General features: G+C 37.6%; 2 protein-coding genes across 2 annotated transcripts in view; both read right to left on the bottom strand.

Annotated features, from left to right (window-relative positions):
• Nucleotides 1-1537: 1537 nt before the first annotated feature.
• LOC146613405 (tetratricopeptide repeat protein 39C-like) lies at nt 1538-14583 on the bottom strand. The gene is made up of 14 exons (XM_085377126.1): nt 14064-14583; nt 11372-11420; nt 9731-9859; nt 9465-9579; nt 8568-8967; nt 7924-8092; nt 7714-7807; nt 7517-7624; nt 7323-7432; nt 7110-7233; nt 6933-7030; nt 6643-6747; nt 6486-6524; nt 1538-2104 (listed from the first exon to the last, which is right to left on the bottom strand). The coding sequence occupies exons 1-14, from the start codon at nt 14204-14206 to the stop codon at nt 2015-2017; spliced, it is 1773 nt and encodes a 590-aa protein (XP_085233252.1). The 5' UTR covers nt 14207-14583; the 3' UTR covers nt 1538-2014.
• Nucleotides 14584-17485: 2902 nt separating this feature from the next.
• Nucleotides 17486-22434, bottom strand: part of LOC146613406 (laminin subunit alpha-3-like) — a 60499-nt gene continuing 55550 nt past the window's right edge. Inside the window, exons 70-77 of the mRNA XM_085378182.1 lie at nt 22119-22252; nt 21808-21985; nt 21556-21717; nt 21302-21467; nt 20015-20169; nt 19659-19752; nt 19443-19562; nt 17486-17722 (exon numbers count right to left, since the gene is read on the bottom strand). Of these exons, the coding sequence (XP_085234308.1) occupies nt 17580-17722; nt 19443-19562; nt 19659-19752; nt 20015-20169; nt 21302-21467; nt 21556-21717; nt 21808-21985; nt 22119-22252 (1152 nt within the window). The 3' untranslated portion in view covers nt 17486-17579. The remainder of the gene's footprint in view (nt 17723-19442; nt 19563-19658; nt 19753-20014; nt 20170-21301; nt 21468-21555; nt 21718-21807; nt 21986-22118; nt 22253-22434) is intronic.

Here is a 22434-nt window from a genome sequence, read left to right on the forward strand (position 1 = left end):
AAAGATGGCCAGAAATATGACAGTAAGACTTGTTTGAATATCTGATGAAATAAACCCTATACTACGTACTGTATAGATGTGCATAGCAATTAACAGCATTGCGTAAGTCTACCTGGTTCTGTAAACATAACTTTTTTTCTTAACTATACTAAAGCAGGGACATTGGTTCTTCAATTAGATTAGTGTGTGAGTGTGTTTGTGTAAAAGTCTTGATATAGATTAGAATAACTGGTGATCGTCTTAGTACTATGTGCATTGATATAACTGAAATCCAACTATCTCAAACGCATGTGCATCACTACAACTATGCAAGCCTTACCTCCTTTACAGTTAAGCACTGAATATTCATTACTCATGTAACAATAGCTGCTACATGTATACACTTTAGATGTGTTATCACTGTTTGGTTATTTAAACAGAATTTCTATGTTGCTAAATAAAAGCTTAATGTAAACTCGACGTTGTGGTTTTGTGGGTTTTTGCGGTTAAAAAAAAAGAAAAAAGAAAGAAATTCCTGTGTACATGGTTATGGTCATGAATGTTACATTTGCTATGACTGAATCAAGCAATCTGATTACCCAGAAGTTATCTTCTGTGGTGGCTGTAGCACAGCAGGTCATCTGAGAACTGGAAGGCTGGTACTTTGATTCCTGGCTGCTCCAGTCTATGTACCAAAGTGTCCTTAAGCAAGATACTGAACTCTGAGTTGCTCTTTCATTACTCTAAATTTTGTTTGGCATGTTTCCATTTGACAGCTGAAACAAACGTTGATCTTTTTAGCAAAAAGATGCCCATCTAAATATGTTTAGAGGGGCAGAAGACACACCATCACCAAAATCAGGACCATGAAACCTAGTATAAAGGGGGAATCATGGTTTAGCATTGCTTTGCTACCTTGGGTACAAGACACCCTGTCATCAAGGAACAATGAATTAAAACAGGTAATAAGTATTAGCCCTGTTACAGGCTGGTGGCCTGTGCGCCTGTGACAGCTGGGATAGGCCCAAGCTCCCCTGTTACCTTGAATTTAATAACCAGAAGAAGATGGATGTAATAACAATATAATAGCAGTAGTTCATAGATGAAGCTCGGAAGTTCTGTAATACAGGATAAAAAAAAAGTTAACACAAAACAAGAAAATGGTAAGGAAAAAAAAAAATGTCCACTTTCCATGATCTGAAGGCATCTGAAGCAGTTTGAGGAGGAATGATAAAAGATTCCTCATCATTGTCTGTGCCTCATAAGCCACTACAGGAAAGGCTTAATGCCCCCCGTGATTACTTTGATCACTAAAGAAGTACAAATTCTGTTGGTGAAGAAATGTATTTGTCACCTTTAAGCTATGACACTTAAACAGTCGACGAAAACAGATATTCAGTTTTACAATGTTGTTTTTATTATAACAAATATACAGGAAAAACTTTGCAGCAGAAAGGAGCGTTGTGCATTTAAGCCGCTCAAAGTGGCACATTTATTAAAACCTTTATGTGAGACATATTTACACTGATAAAAACGACTGCTTAAAAAGGGGCTGTGCTTTTAAAAAAACAAAAACAAAAGATTAATACACTGCCTATAGATTAGCTTTACAAATGTCAAAGTCAACAACCAACACTGAAGTGGAAATATTGGCTTCTTAAAGACATTTTCAGAGTCATTTCTTGTAATTGCTTTGATGCTTAATACTTGATATGTGCCTTTACACAATCTGAAGAACATTTCCTCCATGTAAGCAATAATGCCTAAGATCTTACAAAACAAATCTACGGGTTTTCATTCAATTCAACAGGCATCTAGTTTTAAAACAAACCCTGAAGACAAAAACAAACAGTGTATTGTGCCGTACAGTAACAGATCGATAACACCTCTTGTACCTGTTTTCTTGTGAAATATTCATGTTTGTGTTCTAAATGATGCACTGGCTCAGAATCTTATAAGTATAAAGAAATTATTTTAAAGTGAAAATATCCATACTCATTATTGTGGCTTTTTCAAAGACATTTCAGATTAAAGTTCAAGGCTGGGCGGAGGCCGCCATAGAGGCGAAAGCTGAATGAATACGAACGTGGAGTCGGTTCTCAAAGTCATAGCCAGCGTAGTCCTCCTGCACGGAAAACAAAATGAATTTTATTTTGTTCGTGCTCTGCCCTCTAACAACCTCTGCAGTCAACACAGACAGATCAATGAACATGCTGACCAATCAGGTAAGAAAAACAGAGAGCCCAGTGCCCAGTGCTCCTCTTAGACACCGTGTGTCTGCCCAGACATGCAGAGATGGCTGTTACGGCTAATAGAGTGAGATCTGTGCTCATTCAGTGTCAGCTACCAATCAACTAACAAAGTTAATGCTAATGCAAGCAAGATACTTACAACACTGCTCTGCAGGGCGAGACTGCATCAGGCATTCAGACCATTTAATTCCGTTGTTTTCATTCTAATTCTGTTGTTTGTTTTAAACTTCCATTGTTTTCATTCAAATTCTTTTCTTTTCATTCTAATTCCGTTCATTTCATTGAAATTCCGTTGTTTTCATTCAAATGCTGTTTTCATTCAAATTCCGTCGTTTTGATTCAAATTCCATTCTTTTCATTCTAATTCCGTTGTTTTCATTCAAATTCTACTCTTTTTATTCAAATTCTATTGTTTGTTTTAGAATTCTGTTGCTTTCATTCAAACTCTGTTCTATACATTCTAATTCTGTTGTTTTCATTCAAATTCCGTCGTTTTCATTTTAATTCCATTGTTTTCATTCTAATTCTGTTGTTTTCTTTTAAACTTCCGTCGTTTTCATTCTATTTCCGTTGTTTTCATTCTATTTCCATTGTTTTGATTCAAATTCTGTTCTGTTCATTCTAATTCTGTTGTTTGTTTTAAACTTCCATTGTTTTCATTTTAATTCCGTTGTTTTCGTTCTAATTCTGTTGTTTTCTTTTAAACTTCCATTGTTTTCATTCTATTTCCGTTGTTTTCATTCTATTTCCGTTGTTTTCATTCTATTTCCGTTGTTTTCATTCTATTTCCGTTGTTTTGATTCAAATTCTGTTCTGTTCATTCTAATTCTGTTGTTTGTTTTAAACTTCCATTGTTTTCATTCAAATTCCGTTGTTTTCATTCAAATTCCGTTGTTTTCATTTTAATTCCGTCGTTTTCATTCAAATTCTATTCTTTTCATTCTAATTCCATTGTTTTGATTCAAATTCTGGTCTGTTCATTCTAATTCCGTTGTTTTCATTCAAATTCTATTCATTTCATTCTAATTCCATTCTTTTCATTGAAATTCCGTTGTTTTAATTCAAATGCAGTTGTTTTCATTCTATGCTGCTTAACCAGGTGAAACTATGAAGTTTAACTTCCAGGCATCCATGAAAACAAAATTTGTTACATTTAACGGAGTTAGAAGTTAGCAGGAAGCTAGCGGAAGTTAGCTCGCTAGTTTCGCTAGTTACCTAAGCATGATATAGCATGTTCTGACAGAGATTTCTGGAAAAATTCAAACGTACAGCTCTGCTATCACGTCCAACATAAATGAAGACAGGAAACTAAACAGCAATGACGTTTGTAGGGTTACTGAAGTTGGGCTAGCTGGTATATAATGATGTGCTACCTGATCGCTAGCGACACAGCTATGTTAGCATAACATAAACAGTGAAGCTGGAGGACAAACACTAACACTTTTCCACTTATAAAAGTTAACGTTAAAGTGGAGGAAGCAAGAAGAATGAGTTTAATAAAGTTTGATTTATCTGACTGCTTTGTTTCGCTTAATGTGCCTTATAATCCCGTGCACCTTGTGGTCCGAAAAATACGTACTGCTCACTGCAGTTTAATGTTGCAAAGCACCTCTTTTTAACTTCAGTGGATATTATACATGGTTATGCTCAGGATATGTCATCCCATTTCTACTGGAAATGCCTTTTGGTTAAACTTTCAGCAAGGAATTTGCATTTGCACTGTTACATTTTTATAAAGCTTTAATGTACATAAAAACCAGCTTCTTGTTTAAGTGAAAATAAATGGAAGGTTGTCTTTTTGCGCTAGTAATGTTGTGGAGTTGTATTTTGTCTCGCATCAATTATATCGTCAGTTATATCGTTATCGCAAATTTTCAAATATATATCATGATAAATATTTTTGGCCATATCGCCCTGCTCTAGTTCAAATTCCATTGTTTTCGTTCAAATTCCATTGTTTGTTCTCAAATTCTGTTGTTTTCATTCCAATTCTGTCGTTTTCATTCAAATTCCGTCGTTTTCATTCAAATTCCGTCGTTTTCATTCAAATTCCGTCGTTTTCATTCAAATTCTGTTCTTTTCATTCTATTTCCATTGTTTTGATTCAAATCCTTTTCTGTTCATTCTAATTCTGTTGTTTGTTTTAAACTTCCATTGTTTTCATTCAAATTCTGTTTTTTTCATTCAAATTCCGTTCTTCTCATTCTAATTCTATTGTTTTGATTCAAATTCTGTTCTGTTCATTCTAATTCTGTTGTTTTGATTCAAATTCTATTCATTTCATTCTAATTCCGTTCTTTTCATTGAAATTCCGTTGTTTTAATTCAAATGCAGTTGTTTTCATTCTAATTCTACTCTTCTATTCAAATTCTATTGTTTGTTTTAGAATTCTGTTGCTTTCATTCAAACTCTGTTCTATACATTCTAATTCCGTTGTTTTCATTCAAATTCCATTGTTTTTGTTCAAATTCTGTTGTTTTCATGCAAATTCTTTTGTTTTTGATCAAATTCCGTTGTTTTCATTCAAATTCTGTTCTTTTCATTCAAATTCCATTGTTTGTTCCCAAATTCTGTTGTTTTCATTCAAATTCCGTCGTTTTCATTTTAATTCCGTTGTTTTCATTCTAATTCCATTGTTTTCATTCAAATTCCGTTGTTTTCATTCAAATTCCGTTGTTTTCATTCAAATTCCGTTGTTTTCATTCAAATGCTGTTGTTTTCATTCCAATTCTGTCGTTTTCATTCAAATTCCATTGTTTGTTCTCAAATTCCATTGTTTTGATTCAAATTCTATTCATTTCATTCTAATTCCATTCTTTTCATTGAAATTCTGTTGTTTTCATTCTACTTCTACTCTTTTTATTCAAATTCTATTGTTTGTTTTAGAATTCATGGTTCATTCATTCATTGTTTTGATTCAAATTCTGTTCTGTTCATTCTCAAATTCTGTTGTTTTCATTCTAATTCCGTTCTTTTCATTCTAATTCCATTGTTTTGATTCAAATCCCGTTGTTTTTGTTCAAATTCTGTTGTTTTCATGCAAATTCTGTTGTTTTCATGAAAATTCTTTTGTTTTTGATCAAATTCTGTTCTTTTCATTCAAATTCCATTGTTTTCATTCAAATTCCATTGTTTGTTCCCAATTTCTGTTGTTTTCATTCAAATTCCGTCATTTTCATTTTAAATCCATTCCTTATACAGAGGCTTGGCTACAGTGTTGGCAAACTTTAGGTCAATGCAAAGCCAGTATACTCAGCTCACTAAGTTCAAGCAGCACTGGCACTCCAATAGACATCCTGTCACCTGATCAGACAGTGGGTGTCTTAATCTGATTTAGAACGATGAGTCAGAATGAAAAGATCCTGATCAGTTTTATAAAGAAAGCTTTGACCCGCAGCAAAAATAAGACAAAATCTAAACACTAATTGCTTTTAATTAATCAAATAAGACAGGACTTGTTACCAACTACTTCCAGTAGTAACAAGATCACTCATAGTGCGACTCGCCCCAAAGACCACGGACTACGCTAAAATTAATAAGACATGCTGACATCAGCCTGTTTTCATTACAATATGAGGATGTCAGCCTGTTACGGCATCACTGTGACATCACAAGCTCTCTTCATGACCTTCCATATAACATATTATACTCGATATGGTTTCTTAAAATGTTTTGCAAGACCAGCTTTTTCACCTTGGGCGCTAATAATGACGGTCAAGGTGAAATGCTTAGCCTACATGGGTGCTCATGTCCTCCAATGCCCAGTATGTTGTTGTGAAGTTTGAAGACGATCAATAAAAAGTTATGGCTAATATAAACTTTGTACTGATTTTCACATATGGTGCGACCTTGATCTTAACCAGATTTTCACCTAAATTAAATCCGCTCGAGCTGTTGGTAACTGCCATCACACAAAACTTAAAAATGATCGTAAACGACCACAGCAGACCCGATGGCATTTTACTGCTATTCAACATCTTTTATTGAGGCACACCATTTACACACAACGGCCGCAGCTCTCCCGCTGCCAGCTGTACTCACATCAACACCACCTCTCCAACCACAGGACCCAGTACAACATTTAAGTCTGCGGTGCATGATTGCGGATGTGTGGCCTGCACGGCTCTGCAGGCCACACCCCGCCACAATGATATCTTAAAAACAGTGGAAGCTAGACTGCTAACAAATAGACAGGAAAAACAGGACATATTACCTCCTTTCAGGGCAGAGAATAAATAAAGAGTATTACTGTACCTTGGCCTGAAGCATTAGCATTCGGCCCTTCCCCGCAGACTAGAAAAAAAAAATTAAATATTTAAATAGTGTAACTCCTCCAGGACCTTGGCCAAGAGAGACAGTTTAACTATCTCACACACACACACACACACACACACACACACACACAACTTGCCTCTGGGGAATTCAGCAGCACACAGGCCAGTTCATAGCAAGAGTAGGGCTGCACATAAGAGTTGCTCAGACGCCCCCCCTCATCCCTTGCAGCCAGCTGGAAATACTGTTTCAAAAAAAAAAAAAAAAAAAAAGGTCATGATACCAAAACAAACAATGATTATTGTGTTGTGTAAGTGCATGGACAATCCTTTAAGGCAGCCGGCGAGGGCCGTGCTTCATGCTGTGCTTCATGCTGTGCATCAATTTTCCAAAAATGCAAATTGCATAATTAATTTAACACAAGAGTACCTGAATGGCATCTTTGGTATTATGTAGACATTTGCTTATGGCACCAAGAAGGAGGTTTTTCAGGCCTGCACACGAGGCGTCGTCAATCCCCTGTAACACTAAGGGAGGAATCAAAATTACAAACACTTTGCATTAGTGCACATAATGCAAGCGAGATATTAGTTTGGAATGCAGTACCTTGGGCCATCGTCTGCAGCTTGGCATTGGAGCAATTGGGCAGAGCTTTCCACAAATACAGAATCTCAATCACTGATAGGATGCAGAGTTCTTTGGATATACTGGAGCTCTTTAGCTTCTCAGACTGATTGAAAAACAAAAGTGCATCTTCACATCAGTGGCATTCTTAGCACCATAATATTCCTACAGGAAACAAACTAGTTACACACTCACCCTTTTCATGGAAAACATTTCTATCTGATTATTCTTGCGTTTGAAAAGTTTTTGAACGTCCTTGAAAACAGCAACGGCTCCTTCCAGATCACCAGTGGCTCCTTGGCACACTGCACCACACAACATACAATATGGATTAGCATCCACTACCGAGCTTACAAAATACCCTGAAAGCATTACGGTGCTGTAATTACCTCCAGTTAAATAGGCATAATAGCACTGGGACCAGCGAGATTCAGTCGCCAATCTGTCAAACGCTCTGTAGGCTTCTCTGTAGTTCAGTTCGATCATGCTGCACCAGCCTAAAAAAATCGATCAGAAATGATGTTGCATACTAATACCGAGTGAGGCATATTTGAAATATGAGAGAAATATGAGAGCCAGGCAGTACCTATTTCATATAAACAAACGTGCTGAATTTCCCTTTGGTCAGAGGCCAGATCCAAGGCACTACTGAAGGACGTCAAGGCACTACTGATCTCGCACTACAGAAGGAAACTTTGTAGTATGAGTTACAGTGAGACAATACTGAGCTTCTCCAAGTTAGAAGACTACTTCACATGGCAAAAGATAACAAGGTTTAGTATTCACATGTCTTTACCTCAAGGCGTTGAACTCTGCCTTTGAAAAACATAAAGAGGGAGGAGTTGGGATAAATAGCCTCTCTTTGTTTAAGAATGTATTTGGCTTCCATTAGGCCTGACTGTGTGTCTGTGCCATCCAGAGCAAAGAAGGGCTGCACTACTGTGTGGTACCACAACAGAGCCAAGCTGCAAGAAAAGCACAGAGACTGTAATGAGAGGGAATATAGCAAATTTCTAATTTATGATAATGACACACACACAAAAAACAGCACAATGTGTTGCGCTTTTTACAAAACTGAGGAAATACGATTCACAGCATTTTACAGTAATATTGCATAATGTGGTTATATTACAGATTTGTTAACTTGGCAGACATGACCAAATTCCCACACACTTGATTTTAATTAAAGGCTTGATTACAAACATGGTTCCCAAGGCACCCAAGGACTAAAAACCAATTTCAAACGATTCAGTATGAAGCAGGATTTGGAAAATTGTGCTACAGGGACCTGAGTCAGTCAATTATTACAGCTGTTCACACTGGGATCTCTTTTTTGTTTCCTTCTTTCCTCTACAAATTATGCTTTCATTATTTTATTACACTGCACACAACTGTTTAAGTTGCAAAACAGGATACAGATACGCAAACATACTCACTCACGTAGCTAAGGGGGCCTTCATGTCCTTACTTTCACTGGCGTAAGTGAGTGCTGACAGGCCCTGATGGCAGTCTCCGGGAAAGCCCAGCAGATTGACGATCTTCAGTAGGTGCGGTGGCACCATCGATATACAGAGGTGGAAAAGACCATAACCAAAACTGACTGAACCTTTCAGCCGATCCAGAGCCTCGGGACTGATGCCATCTAGCCTCTGTGATGGACTTGACCCGGGTGAGGGAGAGCGACTCTGGTGGGACAGAGCAGAGCCGGACGATGAAGACGGCATCGCTTGCTGTTCAGAGCCCCTCCTCCTGCTGCCTTCTTGTAGACGTGTGATGTCGTTGTAACATTTGTTGTACATCTTCCAAGCTTTACGGAGGATCCAGCCTCCTTTGATATATGCTGTCAGAGGATTGAAGCTCAGATTAGAGAAAAGTCCTTTATTATAACCTCTTTGTATTTAACACATCAAATAAAAGGTGGATGACAAATTAAAGGAAAAGCTATCATAGCCATCAGAGGCCAATGTCAGGAAGGCTAGAGCACCCTAAAACCACTCTTCTAAAAGATTCTTCTGTCATGTGGTGTTTCAATGATGGCGCTAAAGAGTGCTGGCCCAAAATCTCTCATAGCTATTGAGATCTAGCGACTCCTTGTATCCCTGCAACAGGGGCTACCTGGGAGAGACCACCTCCATCACAATAAAAACATTCCATAACAGCTTTGTACTGGTTTCAAGTGACACTTCCCTCTAAAGAGACAAGTGGACCCATACCAGCAAAAAAGCTTCCCAAGGCATAAAAGACAGGTTTTGTTTTTTTCCTTTAATTTGTCACCTACCTACGTGATACGTGTGGAGTGCATCACTGTCAACCAACAAATACCAAAGGTTCCCTTACATGACAGCTCTTGTTTGATAAAAGATAAAACCGCCAGGTAAACCTGGCAGTCTGCAATGATGATCTGCCTCTGGAGTCGGTCCACTGCAGCCACCCCTGACCTCTGAGAGTCCATCTGCCCACACAAACACCCCACATTTACAGGCTGATGACAGACAGGTATGCAGGAGAGCTAACAAGCACACGTGGGCGTTACAGGCCCAACATGAAATGCTTGTCTATATAATGATGTACAATACAGGCAGTTTAATCAAGTATTTACTCACATTGCGCTTGATCTTGCTTTTAATGGTCTCAATGACACCCATGTTTTCACTCTCACACAGTCTCTCTGTAGCCTTGAGGTCTTCAAAAGCCATTTGCATTTTTTCCTCTTCAAAAGTCATCATGGCGTTCTGCAAAAGGGAAACCGGATAAAAGCAATCAATTACTTACATGTGGTTCAAGAAAAATCGCTTACACTGAACACTCGACAGTGGAGTCAGAAAAAGAAACAAGAAAACGAAATCTAATTGTTCCAAATTGACAGATTTTGTACAAATTACACATACAATGAATGAATGAACAAAACAGGTAGAAGATAAAGGATATGCACTATTGCTAACCTAAATCCCTTTTTAAAAAAAACAAAAAAACATGAAGAGATAATTGAATAATTGAATGCCAAATTCTGGGATTTTGCCACATACTAAAAAAACATTTAATTTATAAAGTTACTTCTGAATGATTATTTTTAATTGGTCAGGCTACTAATGAAGTACAATTATACACCAGAAACTCTGTAATTATTCTAGCACTACAACCCAGCTGCCAACTTTTTTTGCTTCGACTGAAACAAAGATCTCTGTGTTACTTGGACTGCAGTAACACTGCTGTCCTTTTCCACTGTCAAAGCTTTTGTTGGGAATTTCATTTTTCACATGCTGAGGTGCCTGGCAACTCGTAAGGGCTTTTGCTCTCTGATTTCTCCCAGTAAAAGATGAGTAGACATCATGGTGATGTGCTCTGCAAGTGTAACCTTATTCTATCTTTGCCCTTTAAGGGTCAATCTCACAGAAGTCCTCTGGAGTCATTAATGACTTGTTAAAAAATACCACTGTACTTCAGATGTTACCAGCTGACCAGGAAGTGGAAAATATTAAAGTATATAGTAGCTCTTCTATCAGCTCCTTTTTGCAAAGATAAATAAGCCTCATGTCATGTTAAAAAATATTATAATAATATTAATAGATGGGAATAGGTGCTTCAACACATGCAATCATCATGCAGAGAAAAAGCACATTAAATTAAATAACTCCATTTGTAGCTGTTCCCTACATTCTCGATGGGTAACATTAAACAAAAAAAAAAAAGAGTATAATGCAATAAATGATGCATACATTATATGCTGTTTGCATCTTTCATCTCTATGACATTTATGTCATACACACTGAGCAGTGATGTGAAAGAATAACTCCCAAACGCATTAAAAATAAAAATAAAATAACGAGCCTGTTTTGAAAATGTGACTAAAAACAATCAAACAAAGATACTTGTGTTTAAATACAGGCAGTAAAACAGTACAGTAACAGTACAGAAATTAAGTATTTGTACTTTGTGACATCCCTCCCACTGCTGACCCAGCATGTGTATGATACCATCCAATCATGACAGCAGAAACTTGCAAAGTTTAGAACAAACTGTCAAACTCAGCTACGTTTGTAGCTGGGGGGGAAAAATGCTGATCAAACATAATTTAGAAATTTCTTCGCAAAACATAACAGCTGGCTTAAAAGGACTTAAAGGGAACACAAGGGAACTTCCATAAGCCTCACAAAGAAACCAAAAGCTCCCAAAGCAACATTTACAAAAATCTTCGAGAAGTTTGGCCACAAACCAAAATAGCAGCGAGTTGCTTTTCCACTCACCAGAAAACTCACAAAACTTGCACCGAAACTCATCAAAGGACTGTGGTTCCTGAAAGAAAGTTAAAAAAAAGAAGAAGAAAACAACCCCAAACATATAAGAGAAGTTAGTCTTTTCACATAATGTGATTTTCTCTGACAGTGTAAAGTTCACTGGAGAAACAATGAAAAGTATGTGGCCTGTTTCATGCATCAATAATGCCAATGTATTAGGACTACTGTAGGTTAGAAAAATACTAATGGGAAGGAGGAGAATATTCAGAAGTAAAACAATGAAAAATTAATTCATGAAATATAAAACCAAGATATTTTCCAACATTAAAGTGCTAAATAAAAAAAAGTCACATTTGATAAAAAAAAAACAGCTGACAAATTCTGAGATTAAAGATATTTAATAGAGGTTTTTTTTGTTTTGTTTTACATCAAGGAACCAAATTGAGTTTACTAGATAGGACCAGCGTCACTATATTAATCTTTATTTCTGTAAACATATACACTGTATGGACAATAATACTGGGTCAACTACAAATATTATACCTACAGGAGCTGTCAGCCATGGAAGCCCAAACCATGAAGCTCCCAGCACACAGTTTTTGTGTGCTGGTTTGGAGCTGTGCAGTTATTGAGTCAGCAGTGTTGGCCACTTTAATGCATTATGAGCACTCAGCGACCCCACTCTGTAACTTCACATCATCTGCAATGCTTTGGTTCCTAAATGCTTCCGCTTATATATACCACTTATAGCTGATTGTGGAGTAGCTAGGAGGGAAGAGATTTCACAAACTGACTTGTTGCAATGGTGTATCCTGTTGCACTACCATTCACTTAAGCTCTTCAGAAAAACAATCCATGAATGACCCATTTTTTCCACAAAAGGCAGACTGCATGCTGTTGCCTTTAAATATGCAGAAACTCAGATTAGACTTTCTTTTCTTTGACTATTACCCTCTACCCCCAATTGGCAATTTTTGGCCTCACCCTCATAACTAACACACTTTAAGATGCCCTTCATCTGAAATTATCTTAGGGCATCAAAGGTGCTCATAATACACTGTTACACACTATTAACACAGCTTTACAACTGTCACAAGCCAGCTAATGCAAAACTTATCAACTAACTTTCTCTTTGATGAATTAAGAGATTCAGAAATTTCTACCCTATAATCAAAACATATACCCTGTCACAATTGACACATTTATAGCTACTAATAATAATCTTTTAGAGCTACACAGACTTGCATCTGTGTAGCTGAAAACTTGCATCATTTACAGAAATCAAAGGTCCTTTTGATTTCCATCTGTAGCTGTGTAGCTGTGTGGTCATTTTGGTGCAATAACTGAATTTCAGCAGCCTTATATTTCACTTTGAAGACAAGAGGCACCACGTGTCAGTCAAATTACGGCAAAATGTTTCAAATAATTGTGGAAAATTGACTTGGTACAGGTATCCCTGTGTAACTGTGATGGGGATTTAATTTATAATGGAACCACCTCCACACATAAGTGCAACATACTATACAAACGTAATAGTACCAGGGGAGCTTTAACAGAAACTCGTACATACTGCCAGTAAAAGCTCATTCTCAGACAGCTGTGTTTGTGTTTTTCACTTCCCTCCATCGTTTTGCTGATCCAGTCAAAACAGGATGACACCTAGAGCTTAATGCAATTAGCGGACGAGGTGACATTTACGCTTTCCCCAGGGGTCAGGAACCATAGGAGCTGCCCTTTCATGACATAAGCATTCAAGTTGAAAGCAAAGGCTGAAGCATGTGTAAGGACGTGTGTGGTTCAGGAGCAGGGATTCCCAACATTTATAACTTGTGACCTCTTTTAATGAATGCAAAATGCAAAAAGAAAGGTTATGCAGCAGTTTTCATGCCTACTGATTATTTGGCTGAGATGGGTGCTACTGGACTAAGAGAATAGTTTACCAGTTTAATGCTTGCATTTCGATCCTAAATGACATCAAAGACATTGCTTTCCAGAGCAAGGCAAGACATATGCAGCCATCCAATAATTGGTATGTGTAAAAATATATAAACCTAGACTTCTACAGGTGATGCTATGGATCTTTTAATATTGCACTCTCACCTAATGACAGTCTTCATGTATGCTTGTATGCCTCTTCATGTATGCTTTCTGGATCAGCAAACGAGAGACCATCTCAGAAACCTGGTTACCTTATCTGGACACATTGTTGTTATTGTTTTCCTCTAATATGTCACTCAACTGTAGATGTGAGGAACTAGCTGGGCCATGTTGACATATTTCACAAGAAGGCGTACAAAGTACCTCAAAGCCAGACAGCGGTATAACAGGAATGGCAACCTGTTAAGCAAGCACTTCGTTGTTTTTTTAGACATTTATGAAGACAGTCACCAAATCTAATGATGTGCACACATGTCACATATTGTGGTTGTGGATATTTGCTCAGGGTATTTAAACAACACTAATTCTGCTTGTGATCAGATCAAATGGTTCTCCACCAGACAAGCGTGACACGGGTGGTGGGGTTTTTTTTTTTCCTGTTTTTGTTTTTTCAAAGCTTAGACCACACGCTTTGATGCCTTCAGTTGTAATTGTATTGGTTAATCACAAGTTTGGGAACATTAGCTACACCTGCCATAACATTTAACACAAGCATACGCCTCTGTTTTGTTTTTACATACAGGAAGAGAAGTCACACACAGACCTGTATGTTCTGAAGAGCTCGTCGCTCTCTTTGAATCCATTGTTGAGCAGCATGTTGATTCCCTTCAGCGCCAGCTCTGCGTCGTTTATACTGTCTGTCTCCTCCTCCACGCTCGCCGGGGCTGGTTCCTTTCCGTCCGCCATTAAGACACCCGATATCGGAGGTGAGGAACTGAACGCGACCGGAGACAGGCAGGTAGGGCGGTATAGCTGGTTAGTTTACTTACACTCAGAGAAGTCTCAACCGGTGGCGCAGTTTGGAGCAAATGCTGGCATATTTACGTTCGTATAACAATCCGCTATTTCACATAACTAGCCGGTTACAACACAGAGTGAAGCTAACCAGTGTCCCGCCAGCTGGGCGGCCGTACTCTGTATTCTGTCTCCTGACTGCTGGTTTGCATGTGAGCCAGGAAACGTGCTGCCTTCATGTGCTATCGTAAAAAAGATATCTAGCAGAAGAACAGAACTAGATGAAGAAAAAGAACAGATTATTCCTCTTATTGAATACATTAATGCAAACAGAGGTGAAAACGGTGAAACAAGCCACAAACAGAAAAGGTTTTGTTTGTGTTAAATTATTTGTCAACACATCTGTTCCTGCGTTTCTTATGCTACGACCTTTCCATTTTTGCCCATCAGGAAGATCGCATGTATTGTTTATGTATTTATTTTTAATTTGCAGCCACACTATAATTTTAGAGTTTCCTTTCCGTTATGTTCTCAGGCAATGGTGCGCTAACTGTAACTTTGCGCAATTTATTTGTCATTTCTGAGGGAAAAGAACGACCCTGAAGGCAGCATAGGAGTGGGCGTGGTCTTTAGCTAAAACGCAGCTCCGCGGCTGCTGGGCGAGCCCTCATCTGGGACTCTCCTCAGCTCTTACTGGAACAGTGGCGCGGCTGCCCCTCTGTTGGTCTTCCATGGTCTCTTGTGTTCTGGGGGCCTCTGGATGTCTGGAGTTTTGATCTCCTCCATACCCGCTTCACACCCTGGAGGACGGGGCTGTGGCCCCCCCACACTCCCTAGCAGATCATTACATGGAGAAACCTTTGGAATGCAAGCATGCTGATCCACACAGGTATGCACACATGGGTATTCACAGACGCGGACTAAAGCTTTCTTGGCTTTAAGACATGCATGCGCTCAAAGCACACTGTGCGCTGTCTATCTTGCGTGCTGCACAATATCGTTTATTATTTAGTAAATATTGATATCTATGACTAGCTAGTTTATTGTGATGGTGCTTTGTTTTCTCTATTATTATGTTGCTCTTTGTTGTTTGCTGTCTCCTCTGTTTGTTTTTTTTGTTTGTTTTTTTTTTTTTTTCTCCATACAGGTGACCCAGGAGTTCTTTTTTTTTTTTTTTCTCTCTCTTCCCCCCCTTCTCACCGTCTCTTCTCCCCTTTGGTTTTCTTTCTTTCTCTCCCCCTCTTTCTCTCATTCATTCCCCCTGTCCTATTTATTAAAAAAAAAAAAAAAAAAAAAAAAAAAAAAGACAAAGGATGAACTGAAGCTCTGCCATCACGTAATGTCGCATACTGCTGTTTCTGATGTCATTTAAAAAAAAACAAAAAAAAAACAACAAAAAAAAAAAACGCAGAGGTGAGGAGTCCATACAGTTTTTGACGTTTTTGACTAATTACCAGTGGTTACCAATGGTAATAATGGATATTTTCTCAACTTTGTATTTTATTTAACACGTTTAACAGATATATCCCTAACAGGTTGGTTTTTTTTACATTTTCAAATCTTATGCTATCCTAATGCTTTTCTAAAAGTATACTTTCAGGAAAACTTCCTTACTTTTACCACATCTTCCCCCCAAAAAGTCTCATTTCCTCTAAAGCAATACTGAGGACAAGACCTCAGTGTGAGCTCTTACTCTAACACTATCTGAATTTTATAAAGGCCACATTTTATTGTGTTTCATATTTTAACACATCACATATGAATCAAAGTTTCCTAAATGCTATATAATTTACTAATATTAAAATGAGCTATAGTTACAAAAGAAATACTCACCGCACTGTGCAAAGGTCTTGACGGGACCTTCTGGTGTTTACATTTTGCTACAAAAAAGGGAAATAGGACTTTGAAACATGTACAAACATACATGGCACTACAGTAAGGCAAAGCCAGAGTTTGTATAATTCTAATGAGTTTTGCAACAGGCTGCTGATACAAAAGTGCTTAAACTTACAGTTTAAGATTGATTCTTTTCTAAGTTGTCTATTATGTGTAGACTCAACACCAGTTCATCCCTTAATTTAAAAAAAACTACTAGAAAGTCTGGCTGCTTGGAAACAAAATATAAAGAAATGAGGGGTGGCTCAAGACGTTTGCACAGCAGTGTACATTAATTGTTTAGTATGAACCATAATGAGTGGAAGTTAACAGTTCCCAAGCTGTTTCCTTGATCAAAAGTCCATTATTTATTTATGGCACTGACAGGTATTCATAAAGAATATTAATCAGACAGGTTACATAATGGCTTACAAATCAGTTGCCACAAGACAGGAATGCATGTACAGTGTGTCCAATTTAATATGAATTTTACATCATATTGAGATATAATGTTATTTAAAGTCTGGCATAAATGCACAATTTAGAAAAGTAAACACCTTTTTTGTGAATATAAGTACCTAAACATACTTTTTCTGTTATTACTTTTGCAATGGTCCCAAACACTACTGACCAAACTTATTCTAATGGCATCTAGGTATATTGGTTATTTAACTGATAGAAACAAAATTTAGTACATGCTGTTATCTGGTGTAACTACTGTAAGATATACATCCATATTCTCATGCAAAGGGAATGCAAACTGGAAAATCAGATCAGAACAGTAATACAACACTGGGGGCGAAAAACATGTGGTTTGAAAACATGTGCAAAGAGTCCATGTCTCTTAAGCCAGTTAAAATGCAGAATTCTGCATGCTGGCATGTGGATATGAATACAGAATAGCTTAGCAACCCCTGAAATGTCACTGAATTGAGAATCATGGGTGTAAACATCATTTTTCTTAGTATAAGCTATTGAGTCCAACAAGCAAACCAAAAGTACATCAGTTAATAATCTTGATCTCTTTCGCAGCACCAAAGGCAATACTTGTTTTCTGAAAGTGCTGGGCTGACTGTAACGCAGCACTGACCACTTACAAGCATATTCAGTAGCATTTGATAGTCAGTAGAGACTGACTAGACCAACAAAGTAGAGTTTATTGCAGCCGTCAAAAAATGCATTTGTAATTGGTGAGGCAATACGCAACTTTACACTAAATAAATATAGACATGTTTAACTTAACAGCAAACATTATGAACCTGTAAGCCGCTGCTCATATATTTATTTTTCACGTACATTCATCCCAACACACTCACGCTGAAACACAATCGTCTTACACACACACTCTTACATGCTAACACATTCTCTGTCATAGTAACAGATTGCACATAGCTGGTGGTGGACATGGTCCCAGGGTTTGTTTACTGATGGTTTGAGGAGATCTTTATGTTCAGCCTGGACACTCCTTGAGGTTGACTGGACCAAACACGCTTGACGGCCTTTCGAAGGACACCAGTTCACCGTTGATCCCCATGTCCTGGATGCATCCAACAAAGGAGGATGTGACAGGAAGCCTCTGCTGCATTAAGATCGCTGTGGCAGAAAGGGACAGGTGAGTGATTTTATTGTTTCAGTCTATTTTATTTTAACCTTTAACCTTAAGACTATAACTAAAGTGTTTTTTATAGAAAGATGTAAGTTTTATTAAGGGGATAGACAATAAATCTCTTGATTTGTCTTGACAAATCTCTTGGTGTGTTTTGTATCTCCAATATGACTTTTTTTGTATATCTACCATATCAAAAATACGTCTTCCATCTATGTGCCAATCAGCTGGCAGCAACTCAATTGCATTTAGACATGTAGACATGGTCAAGAGCACCTGCGATGTTACAGATATCTCAGAAATTGGATGTCGGAAGTTCCAGAAAAAGCCAGGAAAAACAGGACTTTTAGAGCCATTCAGATATCACTAGCAGCAAAATAGCAAAATACTACAGCAAAATACTTATTTTTATGTGCTTTAAAAACACATTTATGGATAGAGCTTGATCTATGCCCTGCATCTGGTTTATTTAGTGAGTTAAAAATACACAACAGTGGCAGAACAAATTAAAAGTTTACAGTTTTACTACTGTTTACATTCAGTGCCGCTATGTTGGATAACTCATGGTATGTTGGTCAGCTCCAAATTTTTTGAGTGGAAAATCCAAATTGAGGGGCATTCCGACTGAGAACTGAGGAAATAGCATTTATCCTGGGATCAAAATGGCAAAGAAAGGTGATTTAACTGATTTTGAACATGGCATTGTTGTTGGTGCCAGATGGGCTAATCTGAGTTTTTCAGAAACTGCTGATCTACTGGGATTTTCTCACACAGTCCTCTCTAGAGTTTACAGAGAAACAAAATGGAGAAAATATCCAGAGGTCAATAAGAACTGCACTGGCTGTCCACTGAAAGGCAGAAGCTACAACTGCATGTCGAACCTTGAAACAGAAGGTTTACAGTCTGCTTAGAACAGGAAACCGAGGCTACACTTCACATGGACTCACTAAAACTGAACAATAGAAGATTCGAAAAATGTTGCTTTGTCTGATGAGTCTCGATTACTGCTACTGCATTTGGATGTTAGGGTCAGAATTTGGCATAAACAATATAAAAACATGGATCTGTCCGGCCTTGTATCAGTGGCTCTGGCAATAGCAATGGTGTTGTAATGGTGTGGGGGGTATTTTTCGAGAACACTTTGGCCCCCCTAGTAACAACTGAGTATCATTTAAACACCACAACCTACTTGAGTATTGTCCCCTGACCATGTTCATCTCTTTATGACCACAGTGTACCCATCTTCTGATGCTGCTTCCAGCAGGATAGCATAACATGTCAGAAAGCCCAAATAAGCTCAAACTGGTTTCTTGAACATGACAGTGTTCTGTACTGAAAAGACTTCTTCAGTAACCAGATAATAAATGATCTAATCTAATAGAACATCTTTGGGATGTTGCAGAACTGGAGATTCACATCACAGATGTGCAACTGAAAGATTTACAGCTACTGTGCGATGCTGTCATGGCAGTATGGGTCAAAGTTTTTTAGGAATATTTTCAGTAAATTTTTGAATTTGTGCCACAAAGAATTTAGGCAGTTCTGAAGGCAAAAGAGGGTCTAACCCAGAACTAACAAATTGTACCTAATGAAGCTGCTTGTGAGTGCAAAAATATAGTTTAATTAAATATGTGCTCAAGTTTGACTCAAACAAAACCAAAAAAAAAACAAAAACTCAGTCACTCAAATTAGATGATTTACACTTACCAGGAATGCCACCCACATACAGTGGGTCTTTGGTCAAAGGTATATTGGGAAATGGTGGTCCAATCTTGTAGTTGTCCAGTGTGTCCACATACAATTGCACAACATTCTTCCTCTTGATTACTAAACATAAAAATAATAAATTGATATATTTTGTACAATGCATGTCAAGTCTATAAGGTGTTAAAGACAGTTTGAGTCATTTTAATGGTGTTTTACCTGAAATTTTATGGAATACTCCATCACATAAAGAAGCTTTTGGCTTCACTGACACCATGAATTCTCCATTTCCATTGTTTACTCGTGCAACCACCTACAAACAGGAACATGTCCAAACCCAGTGCTTTGAATCACACTTGCAAATTTAGGTCTAATATGAATTTAGTGTCTGTTTCTGCGTGCTGAACAGAAATGGCAAACTTGGTTCATATTTATTACACAGGAAGAAAAACATCAGTTTGATAAAGAAGATCAGAAGATATCAGAACCAAGAGACCTTGTTCTACTAATAAGTTCCTTTGAGCTTGAAAAAAAAAAAAAGAATATGGAAATGACAAACAGATATGTGGTCTCACCTCTCCTCCGAGCATATAGATAATGAGATAGTGACCCATCGGCAGTCCATTTGGAGTCTTGCTGTACACACCTACATGAAGCAGGAGTCCCGTCAGACTCCGTGGACGAATGTTAAACAGCAGCTCAAAGCTGGAGCCCACAACAAAGGAATCATCTGAAATGCAGAAAATACAAAACGATTTATTAGTGTGAATGCTGTTTAAGCATTTACGCTGTCCTTCTGCACGTTTTTTGGTTTTTCTGTGATTTCAAATGAATGATCCCCTTCAAACCCACCCTATTTTGAAACTAAATTAGTTTAGCATACTTTGAACTATAGAAAAAATTCAAAAATTAAACATATCCCATGACCTTAGACTCTTCAGGTTTTACTCATTTATATATATATATATATATATATATATATATATATATATATATATATATATATATATATATATATATATATATATATATATATATATATATATAATTTTTTTTTTTTTTTTTCAAACAGTAACAATTTAAGTTTTACAACATTTTCAGAGAGTTTCAAAAAGCTAATGGACGCACTTTTTGAACTGCCATTTCTCGGTCAATTTTACTGGTACAGACACAAAAAATGCACGCCCTGCTTCTTATACTCAAAGAGTCAAATGTTTGTCAGATCTACAACTTTCATATTGCTCCTGTTTGTTTCTGGGTATCTCAGCAGCAATTTCCTCTGTGTGTTGGTGGTAAGACAGACACAGACTCAAGCTGCTCCTGATTGGTGGATTCAAGTTCAGCAGATTCAGACTGTTTGATTGGCATAGAAACAGAAAGGCACACACTCTCACACCCACTGTTTCACTCCCGTCTGTCTGTGTGTGTGTGTGTGTGTGTGTGTACTTGTAAAGAGTTTTAGGAGGGGACATTTTGATGAGCTTGTGCTTCAAGTTGTGGTTCTTTTTTTTTCTAAATTTAAGTTTATACTTTATACTTTTTTTAGTTGTTTTTTTTTAGCACATTTTTCAGTTTACACATAAGCCAGATGATGTTTTGGTAATCTTACGCAATTAAGCTCATTCAGCAAGTTGAGCTTCTGATACTTCAAATATATTTAAGCAATTCAGACGCAATCTTCACATTTTCAGCATTCATACTGCATTTTTGCTAGGAAATTGCTTTTTCTGGTTTATTTTGTTATTGTTATTATTTAGTCATCTGATATTACAAAATTAAAAAGAAAATTGTGATGATGTTCCTCAATCAAATGAACTTTAAAAGATTAGCTGTCAGATTGTTGTGAAGAAAGCTTTACTCACTGACAACGACGTGTGCTCCATTCCCTGAGAAGTAAGCGCCTCTTTGTGTCTGTCCCTCAAAGCAGGGGCCAGAACCATGATTCGCGGTTGGATTTGACATTTGCGCTCCATTCATCTTAAAATTGCGTACGCAGCCAGACACACTGTGCTTCGGAAGGCCCTTCGACTGAAAGTGAAAGCATAACAAATTTATAAAATAAATAGACACTAAATTGAATTAGTTGTGTGAAATTTGCATTGTTATTGTTTTAAACCTTTAACTCTTTGTGAAGGGAATGTGGGGTACTGCCCAAGTAGACAGGGGACAGGAATTGCTGCTTCATGGATGACAGCTCTGCATTAGTCAGCTGCCCATCCTGAGCTCTTATTCCGTCTACAACCAGCCGGAATTTCTTCTTTTCCAAACTGAACATTACCTGTAAACATAAAGTGTTTCACTTTTTTTTTTTTTTTTTTTTTTTTAGCAATTAGAGGGGTTTTTGTTGATATAAATGCAATGAACTGACCGTGTGCCACTTTCCATCATTGTACTTTTCTCGGTTGAAGATCTTCTGTTTGCCCACAGAAAGCCTGATCCTGCCCTTCGACATGTATAAAGCAAGATGAGATTGCCCTCCTCTGGTTGCAGCAAAGAACAGCATGCCTTCATGCGATCGAGTCCTGACTTCAAGAGAGAAATGCGGTCTGTGGAGAACCAAAAAAAGAAATAAATACTGATTTTGAATTGGTAAACTCAAACAAGTACACTTCACATTTATTAATCTTACATGTAAGGATTTATACATATGCATGATTGTGTATCAGACTGTTTACTTACCTGGGTTGCAGGACCTGTAGAGGAAGGCTGTAGCTCAGTCTGCTAACAGTCCCTCCAAGGCGATAAGCATGTTGATCCATGGCTGGTAACGCACATGCTGACACACTCTCATTGCTCACAGGTTTCACATCATCCTAAAACAACACAAACACAACAGAAACCCTCAGCAACAGTTTTCCTTTTAACAGCTCAAAACTCCTTTGTTAAGTCTCAGGATTTTTGCTTCCACTGTGTCAGCGATGGTACAAGATGTGGTTAAAAAAAAAAAGAATAACTGTCATATTGTACATGAAAATACTGCATATATTCTTTATTG

Source organism: Diplotaxodon limnothrissa, linkage group LG18 (genome assembly GCF_057381915.1).
Source record: "Diplotaxodon limnothrissa isolate DT_005_m linkage group LG18, D_limnothrissa_male_GT1.1, whole genome shotgun sequence".
NCBI lineage: Eukaryota > Metazoa > Chordata > Actinopteri > Cichliformes > Cichlidae > Diplotaxodon > Diplotaxodon limnothrissa.